The sequence below is a fragment of the Ochotona curzoniae genome, unplaced genomic scaffold (genome assembly GCF_017591425.1).
Source record: "Ochotona curzoniae isolate NIBS_2020 unplaced genomic scaffold, NIBS_Ocur_1.0 contig_64, whole genome shotgun sequence".
Taxonomy (NCBI): domain Eukaryota; kingdom Metazoa; phylum Chordata; class Mammalia; order Lagomorpha; family Ochotonidae; genus Ochotona; species Ochotona curzoniae.
This window is the reverse complement of record NW_024466502.1, coordinates 51178633-51197335: the sequence shown is the minus strand read 5'-3', so window position 1 is coordinate 51197335 and position 18703 is coordinate 51178633. Positions and strand designations below refer to the sequence as shown.

At 40.3% G+C, this 18703-nt stretch overlaps 1 protein-coding gene across 2 annotated transcripts in view; it reads right to left on the bottom strand.

The window, feature by feature from the left end:
- The window catches only part of SPART (spartin), a 41636-nt gene that overhangs the window by 18484 nt on the left and 4449 nt on the right, over nt 1-18703 (bottom strand). The window contains exon 2 of one of the 2 annotated variants that reach the window (XM_040991507.1): nt 88-896. In XM_040991507.1, the coding sequence (XP_040847441.1) occupies nt 88-894 (807 nt within the window). In that variant the 5' untranslated portion in view covers nt 895-896. Of the gene's footprint in view, nt 1-87; nt 900-18703 lie in introns of those variants that run through there. The other variant, XM_040991508.1, reaches the window with a different exon arrangement.

Sequence of the window (18703 nt, the reverse complement as noted above, 5' to 3'; positions counted from 1 at the left end):
AAATTACAATGGACACAAATTCTAACAAACAGAATCGGTATATTCTACACAGATTTCAGATTCTGTCTACACTTTCCCTTGGCTTACCTGAAGGAATCCAGGAGGACGGTTCAGGACTGAATCAAGAGAATTATCCAAGAACCTCACAATTCGGAGGTACCCAGGATATGAAGGGGCACTAACTTCTCCTGCAGGATTTACAAAAAAAATCTGAACTCCATTTGGTATCAGAATCAACTCATCTGCATCTAGCCCTAGGGACTCAAGCGGAGGTGGCTGAGAGTGATTTCTATAGAAGTCTTCACCAACTGAAGAAAACTCCCCAGAATCTGTGCCATAGGACACTGTGTAGTGGCCCTCCGCAGCCTGAGGAGTGTAAGCAGGGGGGGCTTCGGCTGGACGACTTGTAGACGGTAAGGATGCAGAAGCAGGAAAAGCGAGCGACCCTGCACATGCAGCTGAAGTGCTTCCGTTTACTTCAGCTTGCTGAGATGAAGTAGAGGGCTGAGGCTCTCGCGACTTCTCACAAATGTCTTTAGGTGGAAATTCGGGGTATAGCTTGGGCACGTCCTGAAGATCATTCCGAAGAGAAGTGGCAAGACCTTTCTCCAGAATTTCCAACCTGGTGCGTACATTCTGAAGCATCTCTTTCATTTTCTGTTGCATCTGTCTGGCAGATTCCCACCCAGGGCCAGTGTGTTCAGTCTCTGATAATGAAATGCTGATTCCTCTCAGTAGGTGTCCTATTCCTTGCTTATAGTAACTCTTTGCTTCCTCCTTCTGACCTAACTCATCTGTATTTAGTCCTTTATCAACAAATAAAAAGGCCTTCCTGTATGCTTCCTTGATAATCTCAATCTCAGCACGTTCTCCATTTTGTGGTTCTTGTTCCATTTCTGCAAAACAGGAACAAACAGTATTTAAATACACTATTCTCTAGAAAAATGAAATTGATTTCCATAATGACACCAACACTTACTAGATGGTTAAACACTGATGGAAATGACAACGGGAACTCTCATATACTGTTGCTACAGGCTTAAGTTGGTATAGTTTGGAAAACTGGCAAATTCTACAGAAGTAAAACCATTCATCCACTCTGTTGCCTCACAATTCCACTTGCAGTATACAGCTAAGAAACTGGGTACATACACATGTCAAAAACATGCATAGTAGCTCCTCTCCACCCAGTTTCCCTTCTAGTGGTTTAACTTATCCACGTCAGAAGTTAAAAAGAAAATTCTAGAAAAAGCAATTCTCAAGTTTTCAGTTTTGTACCGAGAAGTATGATGAAGTCTCGTGAATCACCCCTCTGTCCAGTGTATCCAAGCTGTATCACCACATTCCCATTAGGCATTTAGAGATATCAGTTAGCAGCTGTGAAGGTTCAAGATCACACAGCCTCAATGGTAATAAAGGTGGTGGAGAGCAGACGGCAATGGTGGAGCATGTGGAGAGGAATGCAACAAGCTACCTGGAGAGACCAGAAGTTACCCTTGCTTTTTTATAACCAACTCTTTCCCAATAATCAATTTATTGCAGCACGTCTCTCAAATGATCTTAGGACCACCAATTAGGTCCATCTTTTAAACATAATAAACAGACTTTCTACCCATTTAATGTCATTAACTTAAACTTTGGAGCTTGGAAGTTCTTATGAATTTGGGAGCCAAATTATGTTCAAATCATGGCACAGATGATAGTCAACATTTATAGTACATGAAAGGTGGAAGCAATCTAAATATTCACTTAGAAGAGAATGACTAAATAAGAAATATACACCCAGAGAATGTAGTAATGCACAGAGAAAATTGCAAATGATAAAAAAATCTCTAAAGCTGACAACATCAAAGAATTTTACCAACTATTTGAGTTAAAAAAAAAATAAAGTCAGATACAACAGACTTCATACTAAGGCTACAAGTGAAAAATAGTGCCTATGGGTGGAAGACCACAAACTTTAAAAGGGACAGGAAAGAATTTTATGGTCTTTGGGAATTTCTTTTTCTGGGTGCTGATTAGATTGGTGTCTCTAGTTATGTTCCCCATTTTGGTCAGTAGGACCAAACAGTGGTCCTATAAGAATATACATTTCACTCAAAATCTCCTATAGCTCAGAGTTATTGTAGATCAACACATTCCTCATGTGATTTTGGTGATTCTGCTCTAAGCAAACCTACTCCAATACAGGACAGGCCATATTAAAAAAGGCATGCATTAAGGGGGTTCGAAAAAGGTGCAGCAAAACAAAAGAGATAACATTTCCATTAACATATTTTTGAAGCCTTCTCTTACAACTGCTTATAATATATATTATTTGGTAACAATATTACTGGTTTATATAATAATGTGTTATTCCATATTCTTATCATGTTTAAGCATATTTCTTACTAAACTTTCAAAAATATTTATTTATATTTGAAAGGAAAATTTTACAGAGAAAAGGATAGGTAGAGAAGGTCTTCCATCTGCTTGCTGCTTCAGCCCCCAAATGAAAGCAACAGCCAGAGATGAGCGAACAGAAGCATAAAACATCGGTGGGGAAACAGGGCTGCAGCACCATTTATGACAGAAGCTCTAAACGGCACAGACTCTGATTGAATTCAACCTTCCTCTGGAAAGGATGCAGAGATACAGCTGAGAAACAGAGAACTGAAACCTCCTGCAAATCAGCACCCTACGAACGCTCTTTCCAAGCACCCAAGACACTTTCACTCCAGGACGGTTTAATCCAGAGCAATGTAAAATGAAGTGTCTCTGGCTGCGAGGGCTGTGATGTACGATTAAGCGTAAATATCACAAATAAGGTGATTCATTGAAACACTACACATCGAATATTAAGCTCCCAGCTTTCTTCCCTAACTTGCTTCTTTGATGGCACATACCTCCACAAAAAAATGAGACTTTATCAGATTTAATTTGAGGCATCTCAAGAGCAAGATCGACAGACAGGGACACTAAGAACTCAGCAGCAAGGAGCCGCAGTGGCTAACTCCCACACAGTGTGCAGTCAGCTTCCCAGGGCCCGTCACTCACGGAGCTGACAGCAGTCCTCCTTTACCACGGCACTGCTCAGCTGCAGTCAGAAGATGTTCATACTGTGCTTGACTTATTCAAGAGAACAATTAATCTTTCAAATAATTTTTACAGTGTATTGTTGTAATTGTTTATTAGTACTTACTAATAGGCTACCTGTAATTAATTTGTAAATATCATATAGGTTAAGCATGCATGGAAAAAACAGAATTCAGCATGATCTGTGGTTTCAGGAATCCACTGGTGGTCTCGGGACATTTCTCTCTAGCATTAGGGAGGGACACTGTGTGAGCCCGTGTGTGAGTCACAAAATGTGAGAAAAGAAAGCATTACAGATAAAATAGTATTTCATCTACTTTTACATAGTCCTAAAAAGTAATGGGAGTTTTTGGGGATTTTTGGAAATTCACAATGTGTAAGAAAATGAAAACTTGTGAAAACCTTTTTATCATTTATATCAACATAAAGAGAAATACTGCATTCATAAAATAAAGACAGAATGCAACATCCCTCCAAAACAGGCAAAAGGAACAGTAATCAAAACTGGAATATGCTGACAAAAAGACTTTTGAATACTAAATATGAAATATCTCAAAACAAAAGTTCAAAACAGGGATGAAAACATAAGGTTAACGATTATTTTTAAATGTCCATAAAGCAGAGCAAAAAGACTGAAAGTTTCACTGTAAAGGTAATTGTGTGCCTGGAAGTGCGGACCCTCCAGAGACTCACCTGCACCCTGTTATCAGAACACTGCTTCCTCAAACACCAAGAAGCAAATAGGAGCTAGGCACTTTCTGGGAGTGTTAGATTTATGGCATAGCATTCTGTACACTATTGTTCGCACTGAAGTAATAAGGTCAGAAACCTGTATTAATAAATTGTTAATCTACACTACCTGCTTTCTGCTTTGTGTCAAATAGAAGCCCACCATCACAGATGCCCACTGTCACGTAGATACTTACTATAAAAAAACCCCAATTGGCTACCGGTGCGGTAGCCTAGCAGCTAAAATTCTCACCTTGCACATGCTGGGATCTCACATGGGTGCAGGTTCTAATCCTGATGGCCCTGCTTCCCATCTAGCTCCCTGCTTTTGTCCTGGGAAGGCAGTGGAAGAAGACCCAAAACCTTGGGACCCTGCTCCTGTGTGGAAGACTCAGAAGAGGCTCCAGGCTCCAAGCTCTTGGCTTTGAATTGGAGCAGCTCTGGCTCTTGCGGTCACTTGGGGAGTGAATCTACAAACAGAAGATCTTTCTGTCTCTCCTCTCTGTATATCTGAATTTCCAGTAAATAAATAAATAAACTTCTTTTGTTTGAGGTACTTCTTTGTTCATGGCAAGAAGTGGCTCCCTAACCGAAGAATAAAGACATTTCACTTGCCTAGGAGTCTCGCTTGATTTCTTTGAACCTCAACCAAAGACATACACAAAGAGTTGGAAAAACAGGTAAGAAAATCAGGAGCTAAGGTCTAACATTTGAACTGTAAAGCATTCAGAAATAAGAGAAAAAGAATGAAAGAGCTGAAGAAATAATTCACAAAATCTCCATTAATTGGAAAAAGCAAATTTCCAAACTTAGAAAGATAAATGAATACAAAATAATTAAAAAGATACTTCATACCAAGAAGCATACCATGAAATATCAGGACAATAAGCTCCAAAGAACCATCTTACAAGACTTTATACAGATAAATTAAAAGAGATAAGAAACTTCTAAAAGGCAATTGTAAAATTTTGAATGGTATAATTAATTCATAATTCTGAGCAAAAACAAAAAAAGCCTGCCAAACTCGGCCAAATGACCGTCTGGGTATCAGGCACTCTGCTTCCTGGATTCCATGACCCCGGAAGGAAGCTCGAGGCTGAGGTTAGAGTTCTGAAATGGCAGATATGCAACTCATCCAGAGCAGAGGAAAAGCTCCCGAAAAGATTTCTTCCAGACACTAAAACTGATAAAATACCTTATGTACTTCTAGGTTTTGAGAAGAAATGCACACAACTGTGGGAAGATTCAGTTAATTTATGGCAAATATATAGGAAATTAGGACAATTATTACAGTTACAAATTCCAGGAAAAACAAGGCATGGAGCTAGAAATACAGAGGAATCATAGTTTTGATTACTGCCATATTAATAAAGTGATGATATCAAACTGAAAAGATGCAAAGATCAATGATTAGAAAATTTGTGGGCATGTGGTACAGAAAGAACTAGAACTTCATCTTATCCTCTAGCATGTTAGTAGAAAATAAAAAACAACAAGAAAAGCACAATACTATAGACATAAGACCAGAAGAATTGGGTAAGGAAACCGGTACAAACTGCCTCTGGGAGACAGGGGAGAGTTTGGAATGGCAGGACTTCTAATTTTCACTGCAATTCTTGTAAAAATATTTAGTTCCTTAAACAATGTGCAGGATATATTTGAGAGGTAGAGTTACAGAGGGGACAGACAGCTGTCCTCCATCCACATATCCACTCCCCAAATAACCACAAGGCCACATGGCTGGGTGGGCCCAAAGTCAGGAGCCAGGAGCCAGGAGCTTCCTCCAGTTCTCCCACACACATGCAGGAGCCCAAGGATTCAGGGCCTCCTCTGGGCCCTCTCAAGCCATTAGCAGGGAGCTGGACTAGAAGCAGAGTTGTCAGGACCCTATTGCGTCCCCTACAGGGGATGCCAAGGCCACAGGCGGAGACCCAGTCCATTAAGCCATGGCACTGGCTGAATATAAACATTTTAATTATCTTTTAAAAGGAATAAGTGGAAGCTTTAGAGCTGTTACTCAATAGAATTATTAAGCAAGCCATGCATGTAATTATAAATTTTCTAATAGCCACATTGTCAAGAGAAATTAGTGAAATTAATTCCAATACTATTTTACTTATTAAATACATCCAAAATATGTTCATATGTAATCATTATAAACATTGGTGAAATAGTTTAACTTCACCTCTACTAAATCTCCATTACCATGTATGTGTATATATGTGTATTTTATATATATATATAGATGTATATATATTTTTAAGTATATCTCAACTCCAACTAGCTCCATTACAGGTCCTCGGTACCCACAGGTGTCAAGTGGCTACCCACAGCAGGCACTGCCATCTCCTGCTTCAGCCTTCACTCCTGCAGGCATTTGGGGAATGAATCAACAGATGCAAAATCTTTATCTGTCCCTGACTCTGTCACTCTGCCTTTCAAATAAGTAAATATATCTTTAAATTTTACACTCACCCTCAGAGGTCAGAAGACATTAAGCAACACATTCAAGGTTTATCTTTCCTAAACAGAACTAAGTGTTTATTTAGTATCTTTGAAAGATAAAAGCCATTATTAAATGATTTTACATGTTTGATTTTCAAAGCTGGAAACAGAATATTTTTCAAATGTCAACCCGAAGTATTAAAAAGGTTACCATAATCTATTCCGTTTCCAGATACCAATGATGAATTACGTGTTAATTTTTAAATGTCCTAATAAAAACATATTTCAAACTTTATTAAGGTTTAAAAAGTCTGTGAAAAATGAGACTACAAGTTTCTTTTGGTGCAAGATTTTTGAAATCCATGCAGCTTTTTCATTATATTAGTCATAAACTTTTGGAAACCCACTCGTGCATACATGTGCTTTCTAAAGGACTCAAGAAATAAAATTCTACATTAAAATACTTGCCATGATAGTCCAAAACCCAAAAACCCTGATAAGGCAAATATCATGCTTACTGGCCGACAGGAGTCATCTTTTCCAGTACAGCTTCTGAGCTCCTAATGCTAGCAACAGAGGTGGCTCCACCGCCCACCTATCTGGCTCTCCACCAAACAAGGGGGCATTTGAGTTCCTAACTTACACACTGATTGATTATACTTATGGAGTACAAAATAATGCTATCATTTCTAATATGAAATAAAGTTAACCTATCCATAAAGTCAAATACTTGATCATTTTTGAAACAAGAACTCATTTGAGATTTATTCTCAATAATGCAATATACAGTACTCCACCGTTAGCTATATTCACTATGCTAAGCAACAAATCTCAGGAAAATAAAATCAAAATTAACCCCCTTATTAAGGTGGGGAGAATGGAGAGATGCTCGTCACGGGTGGTTTTCTCTAAAACCTGTACATGCAACTTTCCCTGAAGGTTCCATCCTATCTAACCTGTTAGTGAGAACTTAAACCACAAATCAAGCCATACACGGGCCTGCTGTTTCAAAGGTGACGCGGACATAAAACCTCCAAACTAACAGTATTATTATTATAAAGGAGCATGCATCAGGATTCTGGAAAAATCTGTTGTTCACTGAAACTGACTTGCAAATTTCAAAGGCAAAATGTTACAGTCCTTACATAGGGCAGGTTGGTAGTTGGAGGCCACAACACTCTAGAACGCAAACCGACCGATTACAATACAATGAGTCACGCCTGCAGGATCCCACCAGAGACCTGCAGTGACCATCCTGGCCCTCCGAGCTCAGAAACTGGGCCAAGCCCACAGCAACGCAATAGTGCCTGCCCTGTCAGTCACAAGACAGGGCGGAGAAACTTTCTGCGGGCGTAGAACGCGGACCGAGATGGGGAGGGAGTCTTCGGCGGTGCAAGCCCCCTACTCAACAGGAGCAAACGCATTCCACAGCGCCAAAGGAATGCTGTGGAACCCTAACGGGCCAGCTGCCGGCTGCGGACAGGCCCCTCCGGCGCCGGGGGAGGGCGAACAGCCAGCAATTTCCGAAGCTGAAGTCAACAGCGGGGGTGGGGAGAGCGGGTGACCAGCGCGGACCGTCCACGGAGATGCTCCGGGGAGGGGGGGCGGGGCGCGCCCCATCCCAACAGCAAGGGGGGGAGGGGGAGAAGGACGCCTCGCGTTCGAGAAGCAGAATCAGAAAAAACAACTTCTCAAAACACCTCTCTCCGGAAGTGCTGTTCCCTTCCCATCAAAAGTTCTCTCTTTGAAACCTGGATGAGCGGCCCGGCCCACTTTCACCCTCCCACTCCCCGCCCCCTCCCCCCAGTACACTTAAGGGGCGGTAGGGAGAAAGGGGTTCCAGGGTACCCCGGTCGCCCGCCTGCCTGTGCCTTCCAGGTCGAACCACTGCCCGCCGCCGCCCCACCTGTGCCTTCCAGATCGCAGCACCACCCGGCTGCCACAGCCCAGGCCCCGCTCCCTCGCACACGCGACGCCGCGGCGCTCCACTCGGACAAGTCCCGAGCTTCCCCGCGCGCCGCCAGCGGCTCACAAAGCGTTCCAGGCCGCGCGCCGCCGCCACGTCACGCGCGCGCGCCGGGCCTCGGGCGGCCGGGCGCAAGGGGGCTGGCTTCCTCGGGGATTTGTCATCCACCGGGCCGCCCGCCCACCCACCCACCCTAGGTTCTGTTAACCTTGTAAGTGCGGCGTGGGAGGACGATAGTCAGCTCCGAACCCAGGGCGGGGAGCGCCGTAAAACTCGGCCGAGAAGGGGAACAGGCTCAAGGGGCGCAGGCCTGCGGGAACCTGCTGGAGGCCAGGACCCCCAAATTAAGGTTCCCGGCGGCCGCGTCACTCGCTCCCTTGCGCCTGCGCAATCTCTCTCTCCCTTTGCCGTGAAACAGAGACCTCCATAAAGGCTGGGACTGTGCGATCGGCAGTTCGGGCCTGTGACCATTAGAGGGATCCTTGGGCTCTGTGCACCTCGGAGAACAAGGACTTCGTGTCCCATTTGGAACTTTGTGACAGCAGATGACAGTGGACCTCCTAAAGGCTGCCTGCAGCTGCAAGTCTCAAAGGGTTTTGTGGGCTGGACGTCTCTGTCCGTGTACTTCAAGGAAGTTAACATTCTGAGCAACTACGCCTGTACCATTTAGGAATGTGGGCGGCTCAAAAATTTCGAAGAACCCACTAGCGTGACAAAGGGTATTAAGGCGCTGCCCACAGTGCCTCAGCATCCCATAGGGACTTGTACTTCAAGTCTTAGCTGCTTGCAGTTCCGGCCCAGCTCCCTATTAATGTGTCTGGGAAAGCAACAGAAAATGACTTAGATCCTGGGCCTCTGAATCGACAAGGGAGACCTGGAGAAAGCACCTGCCTCCAGAGCATCTCTTGGGGCAATCTTGTTAGTGGAGCAGCAGCTGGAAGGTCTGTTTTTCCTTGCTAACTGCTATATATATATGATATATAATATATTAATGATTATAACAAATATGTATACATGCATCTATATGTATATATATTAGATGTAATGTGTTGATGAATATAATATATAGAGAATATAAATATATAATGCTATTAAAATCTGGTAAAATACTCTAATGACAGATTCATATTCTTGAATAAGCAGTTAGATAAATCTGTATGTGATGCCTTAGTATTTAAATCTAGCTAAATGATTTGTCTAAGGAAGGCAGTGAATTGTTCCACATGAGTTATTACTCTTGTCAACCAGCGTTGAATGCTGGGAGACTATTGAGACTGTGCTAAATGCAGCGAGAGCCATGTAGTGCTTCTGACAAATCTCAGAAAGGTAGCAGTGAGTCATTGTGAAGAGTAAAACAGGGGTGCCTGTATTAATGAAGATTTTTCAAATGATTTTGCTTTTGAAGGAATTCTGAAAAACAGTGCCTTCTCCCATATTTTCGGATCATCAAATATAGAGTTGCAAGGAGTGAAAATCCTGTTTCCTTGCAAATTAACATTTTAAGACAAAAGCTGTATAGCTTTTTAAATGTAACCAGGGGATTCTGAATACTAGACAGTGTTCACCGTATTTAATGAAGAAACTCCATGAGTCAACTTTTCTCCAGCAGGAGGAAACCTTGTCTCAGTCCTTCTATTCTTTAATCATTTCCGTTTTACATTGTGAACTTTTACTTAAATGCAGCGTTTGTTTATTCTTGATAGTATTTTCTTTGTTACCTGCTCCTCTACCTAAAAGTATACATATTTAATTTTCAGAATTTCCAGCAGCTGTAAACTATTTCTAACCTGTAAAAATTCTACATAAGAGTATTATATACAGAGAACTAAAGAAGTTATAGCAAAGCTAATAGAACTAATGAGTTTATTAAAGTTGTAGGATAGAATAAACATACAGAAATAAACACACATCTATACACTAGGAATGAATACTTCAGTAAGTAGATTGATAACTCCATTCACGATATAATGAAGAATGACATTTGGCTGGGGGTGGGAGCTGGTGTGGTACAGCACGTTAGGCTGCGGCTTAAGACTCTGCATTCCATGCTGGAGTGTCTGGTTTGTGTCCCTGCGAGTTATGACTTCCCGTCCAGCTTCCTACTAATGCTCCTGGAAGACAGCAAATGATGGCCCAAGGCTTGGGTTTCTACCACACAGGTGAAAGACCTGTTTTAGTTCAAGGACTTGGAACAACCTCTGCTGCTTTCCCGGGCATGTTATCATGGAGCTGGGTTGAAAGTGGACCAGCTTGGACTTGAACTGGTTCCCATATGGGATGCCAGCATCACAGGTGGTGGTTTATACCACAATACTGACCCTTCTCATCTCTAATGAGAAGATATGATAATAGGACTGACTATATAGGGTACTTCCCTAAATTAACAGAAATAACTCATTTACAGTTGGCCCTTAGTAAATATTAATAATTATATTTGATAGTCTGTCTCCCTCCTAAAATTCTTTAGATTAACCAAGAGTGGTTTTGAGATCAGCAAAGCTTAATAATTTTTAAAAGTCTAACCTTTTTTCATTAAAATTGATGAGGTTAGCATTTCATAGTACAAAAAGTTATGGTGCCACTGATAAAAACAGTGATATTATAGGTGGCGTTATTTTAATGATGTAGGTATCTTTAGAATAAAAATCTGCTTGTAAGTGGGCTTTACAAACGGTATATATACCTACTTAGATATTTAGTTGCAAGTCCTAGTAATTATGCCCAAGGTTTTTATGTAGAAGCCTCCATGTATGTTGGATGAATGTGCTAAAAGTTTTATTATGCTACTTATATTCACTTCCATTCAGGTTGTCTAGTTTTTTTATTTAAATCTAGCATTTGGACAAAAGTTTTTTCTTTGACTATGATATACTGTTCTTAATGGTATTGGGAAATCCAGAGAGCATACCATGAAGCAATGAATGACATTAAAATGAGAAATGCTCACGTTCCTTTAACCAGGAATTGAGTTGGAGGGCAGGGCACAGGGTAATCTAGGGATCACTAATGATGGAATCTCATTGTGGAAATCAATGAATGACTCAGTGTGTAATAGAATTCTGGTAAGTATACTATGCTTAGAGCTAATATCACATCTGTGTTCTCATTGCATTTTTCTTCTCTAGACTCTTTAGTACAGGAAAAATACATATTTGACAGAAGTTCAATGATTGTGATGTTCCATAGGTGGTATAATTTCTCCACTGCAGACCAAAAAATAGACAGATGCAGCATTTAAAAAGTTGAATGGGGCACAGCACTATGGCTCAGTGGCTGACGTCCTTGCCTTGCGCCAGGATCCCATATGAATACCAGTTCGTATTATGGCTACTCCATTTCCCATCTAGCTTCCTACTTGTGGCCTAGGGAGAGCAGTAGAGGATGATCCAAAGCCTTGGGACCCTGCACCCAGGTGGGAGACCTGGAAGAGGCTCCTGGCTCCTGGCTTCTAATCGTCTCAGCTGTGGCTGTTGCAGCCAGTTGGGGAATGAACCAGAAAATGGAGGATCATTCTGTCTCTCATTCTCTCTCTAAATCTGACTTTCCAATAAAAATAAATCTTTGTAAAACAATTAATAAAGAAGTAATTTCTTACTATAGAGTCAGAGGCACTGGTCTAGTTTTATAAATTCCATATATCCATATAAAGCATTCAGACTTCAGTAAGGAGAACTACTCATTAAAACATGACATAGTGGGGATGTGCGTTTTCCATTCCTGTATTCCATGCAGGTTCTTGAGTTTAAGTCTGCTTCTAATCCAGCTCCCTCCTGATATGCGTCCTGGGAGGCAGCAGGTGAACTGGAGTTCTTGGGTTGCTGCCCTGCAAGCGGGAGACCTGGATCCAGTTACGCGTGCTCTTCTTTGTTCTAGCCAGCTCCAGCTTTTGCAGGATTTTGGGACATAATTCAGTGGAATGGAAGATCTGTGTCTATCTCTGTCTGCCTTGCAAATAAATTAATCAATTAAAATGCATCACAAATTGACTTAAGCATCAAATATTCCTGCAATGTTTTATATTACCTTTACTTGGCTTTGTTGTAGCTAAATTATGCTACTTACAACCTATTATGAAGAGGCTAGTGATCAAGCTATATTATTTTGTATTAACTTACCTCAAAAAGTTTACAGGGAAATGAGAGCAAAAGAGAAGTTTATTTTTCTGCAAAAAAAAAAAATTGAAATCTGTACATAGAAGGGATCCTTAAAAAGGTTACAGAATATGAGCATTATGAAAAAAATAGGCATGAGTTGATTTCAAAAATGTTTGCAGTAAAATAAACTTGTCTTTTAATTCCATTTCCCATGAACTTCTTGAAGAGATTGAATCTCTTATTTTTTTTTTGCATGTTGAGTTACTAATTGCTGTTGTTTCTTTTAAAAGAAATTTCATTTCCTGAAGCACATAGTTGCAAAGACTTGCTACCATGACTAATCTTCAAAGATGAAAAATCAACGTTGAATTTACTAATTATTTCCTCCTGGAGTTCGTTTGGCTTGACCAATCGACATTGTTATAAACAGCAAAAAGAAGCCATTGGCTTTTATAAAATTTACAGTTAGTACAAAATAACATCTTGCAAAATCCCTGTTTCTTTTAAAAGAGCCTGTAATGCCATTCAAAAAACTCACTTAGTTTAATATACATGTAGAAGACCTATCCCATTAGTGTCAGATCACAGCATAGCTGAACATCATTGAACTGTATTTATTCTCAAGGTGTGATTATAACCATGAGGTGCTTCTTATGCAGTCCTAAAAACAGGAATTAAAATGCTAATGAAATTCGGTTTTAAACAGCACACAGAAATCATGCACATATTAAACCTACCCACCATGTCTCTAAATTACTTCATTAGAATAAATTAGGAACTTTTAGGATTTGATTGACTTTCAGATAAAAATAGTTTTCATCTTTCATATTAGTTCATGCTACTAATAAGGTGTCTGTCCTGAGATGGATAAAATAGTAGCCCAGAAAGTTTATGTAATAGGGGCTGGCATTGTGATTAAATCCACCTCCTGCAATACCAGCATCCCGTGTGGGCACTGGTTCTTATTTTCATTGCTGCACTTTCAAACCAGCTCCCTGCTAATACCCTGGGGAAGTAGAAGAAGATGACCCAAATATTTATGTTGCTCTCACCCAAAGGGAGATCTGTTGAAGCTCCTGACTTCTGACTTTGGTCTGGCTCATAGCTGGCTATTGCAGTCATTTGGGGAATGAGCAAGCAGATGGAAGACTCTGTCTTTCTTTCTCTGACTCTGACTTTCAAATTAATTAACTTTTTTTTTTAATTTTATTGTTGTTTACATTGTGGTGCAGTTTTATAGGCGCTGGGGATTCCCCCCTCCCCTCCATACCCCTTCCCCCATGGTGGATTCCTCCACCTTGTTGCATAACTATAGTTCAAGTTCAGTTGAGATTCATTCCTTGCAAACACATGCCTAGCATAAAGTTCAGCGTCTTATTGTCCAGATAAGTTCAGTGGCCTCTTGGGGAGACCTTCCAGACAACATTGCTAAAAACTGTTTTCAGGACAATTATTTTATTGACATTATCATTTTGCTGACTACTATAGTCTCAGCATGAATAGTTTTGATATATTAACTTTGAATTCCTCTTAAAAGTATATGGGGTAGAATTTATTGACACTAAATAGAATGATCCAAAGCCTTATGTCTAGAAAGTGGTAGAGCTGTACTGAAATGTTTTTGAGTTGAAACCTTAGCAGGTTTTTACATCATAGTGTATTATTGTTAATTATCGAGTTCCCACAGTGTGATATGGCTTGAAAAAAATCTGAACGTGTTAGCAAAGAATAATTTTGCCAAGGCTAGAGATGGCCTCTTCAGGTTGGCTCTAAGCCAAGCATGTACCTAACGTCATGGACTATCTAATGGACCTGTGTTTGAGTCCGAAAAGTCATTCCTACTACCCAGATGAACTTTTAAGCAATCCATTTATGCTCAAAGCTTTACTTCCCAGTTTACTTTGTGTGATTGGGGTTTCAACAATGCAACTTCATTGGGTTGTATTTAGAATTAAAAGAGACAACAGGTACAAAGTTCTTCAGTGATTGAGTACAGTTCCTAGAACTGAGTGCCTCAGTTTAGTTCTAGGACTGCTGCTGACTGGCTTGGGTGAGTTTGCTATCAACTCTTCACTGGTAAAATAGCTACTGTTATCACTGGATGGTGATAATAACTAGCTCCTTCCTGAGTTAATATGTGCCAAGTACTTAGGATAGTACACATCATGTAAAAGGCTGCTTTTTTAAAAAATGCTCTTTGAAAACAATTGAAGATGTGAAACAGTAACTGTTTTACCCTGCATTCATTTGGCTAAATTAAAAAAAAAATTTTTTTTGCTAGAATTTTAATTTCTGATCTTTGCTGAGAATTTCTATGTCTGCATTAGGGAAACATGTAAAATGACATCAGCAGTTCCAGAATGAAAGTCTGACAGGTTATCTGGAGTTGGGTAGGGGAGAACAGTGACAGAAAGGAAAGTGTAGTCTTTCAGATTTAGGAGGTAAGCATCTGAGGGTGATACTAGGTGATATTTTATGAGTTAGAGGAAAGAAAGATAGTATATATGGAAAAAGAATAATATATCTTGGCATCTCCCAGACAGCAAGAGTTGTACCAGGCACTTCGCTTTGCAGTATTATATTCTGATGTCTGAACCATCCTGTGGTTATATACTGTTAAACAGATTTGCACAAATTTTTGAAAGCATGTTTTTCCAAATATGTAAGTGAATAAACTTCCCAAATAAAGCTATATTGCATAAATGTGCCAAGAATAGTTTACCTCTTGCCTCCTTACCTCCATCAAATTGCATCATCTATGCTTATACAGTATTGGTGTGCTAGTTGCCACTTTCAGTGCAAAGTGACCCTCTTCCAGTCTCAGTCGTTTAATCCTCCCTACACAAAGAGCCTTTTAAGATGCCATGAGGCTCTAAAAAATCCACAGTAACTTGGAAATATCTAGTGTTTAGATAACTTCCCAGAAATGTCATGGGAGTAGCTATATTTCGCTAATACTCATATTAGGCACAGACATACTGTCACAGAGCTCAAATTCATGATGGAACAATATTAGAAATTGACCTAGTAATGCTCTCTATATCATTTTCAGAATTACTATAACTGGATCCAGTTGGATGCAAATGAAAGTATTCATGTTTCTATTCCAGTCTTCCAAATAATGCGTGCCATCTGTCCTCCCACAAAATTTTGGGAGCAAAGCAGAACCTCAAAGAGTCAAAAAGAATGTGGTTCCTTCAGGGTAATGTTTCTGAAGTCTAATAAAATAACAAGTCCTGAATTAAAAAGCCTGTGAAGTGTTCAAACAGAAGTCGCACCAGAGGACATTGCTATTTGCTTTTAAAATGTGCTATAATACAAATATTAAGAGGAACAAGGAACACACAATCTGTGTTTTTGCCTAGTGGATCACAGAGAGTAGTTTGTCTCAGGAGGCAAATATCCCTTTGTGCCTTCAAAGCCCTCTCTTCATTCTGAGGGAAACAGAAAGCTTTCTGAACTTTACTGGAAGTTACTACATTGTTCATACATGACAACATTCTTTCTTAAACTTCATTTGTTTGACAGGAGAGTGGCAGGAAGAGGAAGGGAAAGAAGGAGAGGGATGGAGAGAGAGCGAGAGAGAGAGAGATTGATTCTGCTCATTCACTCCTTAGTTGCCTGCAACCCAGGGCTAGGATAGGCTGAAGCCAGAAACCAGAAACTCCACTTGGGTACCCCAAAATTGGTGGCAGGGACCCAATTCCTTGAGTCATCATCTGTTGCCTCCTAGGCTGCATATTAGTAGAGAACTGGTTTAGAAGGAAGTGGAGGCAGGACTCCATTCCGTGTACTGTGAAATTCCAAGCAGCAATTTAAACCATGCCTACCCATTTTAAAGCATTTTTAAAGTAAGTAAGCTATATACTTATACTTGATATTTCTGCTCTTCGGTCAAGATAAAATCTCGATGGGGCTAGTGCATCAGTGTATCATGCTAATCTTCCACCTGCTTCACTGACGTCCCACTTGGGTGCCTATTCCCATCCTGGATGCTCCACTTCTGATCCAGCCCTCTGCTAATGGTTAAGCATAGCTCAAATCCTTAGGCCCCTGCACCTGCATGGAAGACCTGAAAGAAGCTCTTGGCTCCTGGCTTCAGATCTGCTCAGCTCCGGCTGTTGCAGTCATCTGGAAGTGAACCAGCTTATTGAAGATATTTCTCTCGCTCTGTCTCTCCCTCCTGTCAATGTAACTCTTTCAAGTAAAATAAGCAAATCTTTTTTTAAGAAAAATATCAAATCTTGTTATTGTAGATACCAATAGTAAAATGCTTTATGTTTGTGTGGTGTTTCCATGTTGTAAGCACTCTGGAAAACAAAATCTCATGTAATCCCTAAAACATCCAACTTTTGAAGTCGTGTCTCTCACTCCAATCCTCACACTGGATGTGTAGCAAACATTACCCATGTGTTATAAAAGAAGAAACAGGCCCAGTGAGGTGATTTGTAGTGAAGGAATGTAGCTAAATGCAGCTCTCATGAGTCACAGCTGAGAATGATGTATTTACTACAACTCTATTAGCTTAATTGTGATTCAGTCATAGAATATATATATTCCAGTGTGACACTGAGCAAGAAATTGCTGTCAGAGGAGGACCTACCATGAGACAAGGAAGCCTAGTAGGGACTCTCCTCTGAGCTCTCTGTGGTGCAGCCATTCTCAAGGGCTCTCCACATCACAATAAAGAGGGAGCACACAGCCTTGGTCTTTTCGGATATGTGTGGTTATCCCAAAATACAGGTAGTAATTGTCTTCTAGATTAGTTGATTTTCTGTTAGTGGTCACAAAGTGGTAGAAAGGCAAGATAGACCACTCCTCCGCCAAGTTCACCCATAGGATTTCTCAATCCGTAAGCCAGCCCACGACTTTGCTGCCTCTCACCTGCTAGTCCAAAACCAGCATGAAAACAAATCATCATGTGGAGGAAGACTAATTTTGCTTTGGTTTCTATAAATGTACACACACACACACAGAGACACTTTTCGTTTCTTAAAGAGTGGACTGTTCTTTAACACACAAACCTCCATGAAACTAGTATGCGAAGGACATCTTTCCTGGAACAAACTGAAAGCTCCCAAGAAATGTCTAGTTCAGTCTCATTGTTTCAGAGTCTGGAAACAAAGCCAGATTTGAGATATTTAACACATTCCCTGTCTAGAATCTGCACTTCATTCTGGGTGCTCTTGGCCACACCAACTTCTCTGAGGTCTCCCTGACCATCTTTATCTCAAAAAGATATCTTAAAATGAGATTTTGTACCTAGAAAATTTTATAAATTTTAGTGTACTTTTTCTCCACTGTTCTTTTCGGATATGTGTGGTTAATGCAGGTGGTAACTGTCTTCTGGATTAGTTAATTTTCTGATGGTGGTTACAAAGTGGTAGAAAGGCAGGATGGACCAGAGCCAGGACCATGTCTATACTTTTTAACATGCATATGTTAAGTATGGGCTTCTAATCAACAGGTCCAGGGCCTATGTTGCTTGCCCACATAGCACATTTTTAGTACCATAGAAACAAATGCACCTTAAATACTTCGGGCATGCTCTAGGAGCTGTGTGGATAGAATACATCTAAAGATTATGAGTGTATATATATATTTTTTGCCATAAGAACAGTATCAAAGAGGTCTAACTAGTTTTACCTAACCCTTACTTATTTTTCTATGGAACTACCTGAATGAGGTAGTAGTCTGTTTCCAAGGCTCTAGGAACAAGCCAGCTCTTGAATGAAATAGCCTATGTTCCTCACTCTGAGGTCTCCTAGCCTCACAGAAGCACTGTTTCTGCCTCTTGGTTCCCCTTATTCCCCAAATTGTCCCATTGTCTTTGCTCTTTATGAATTCTTTTTTTTCTATAAAGATATAGGTTTTACTTATGGGAGACAAATTGTAGCATGAATGTCCCAGTTGTTTTAGTTTCCACAGTTGGTCACATTCCTTTGAAATTATCCTGAAATTAGATCACTGCTCAAGATAGCTGTAAGATAATATCAGCACACACTATCTGACTCTAGGTTGTGTGGCAGCTTTAAGGCAGCATGTTTCAGCATGTTTAATTAGGCATGTCCCAATAATGTTGTAGTTTATTTAATAACAGCAATAGCAACAAGATCTTTTTTTCATTTTAACACTATAAGAACATTCAGAAACAGCTTTCCTCAACCTCACTCTCCCAATATGTAACATGACTATAGTATATTATCAAAACCAAGAAAATTTCTGTTAGTACAACACTATACTAAACTATAGGTCTTACCTGGATCTTGCAGTTGGTATATATACTTTGGGGAAGTGTATTGTATAATACACTATTACAGATTTGCATGCAGATTAATGTAACCACCATCACAACTGCTGGTTTCTAAAGTTTAATGTTCCCAGGATTCTATTC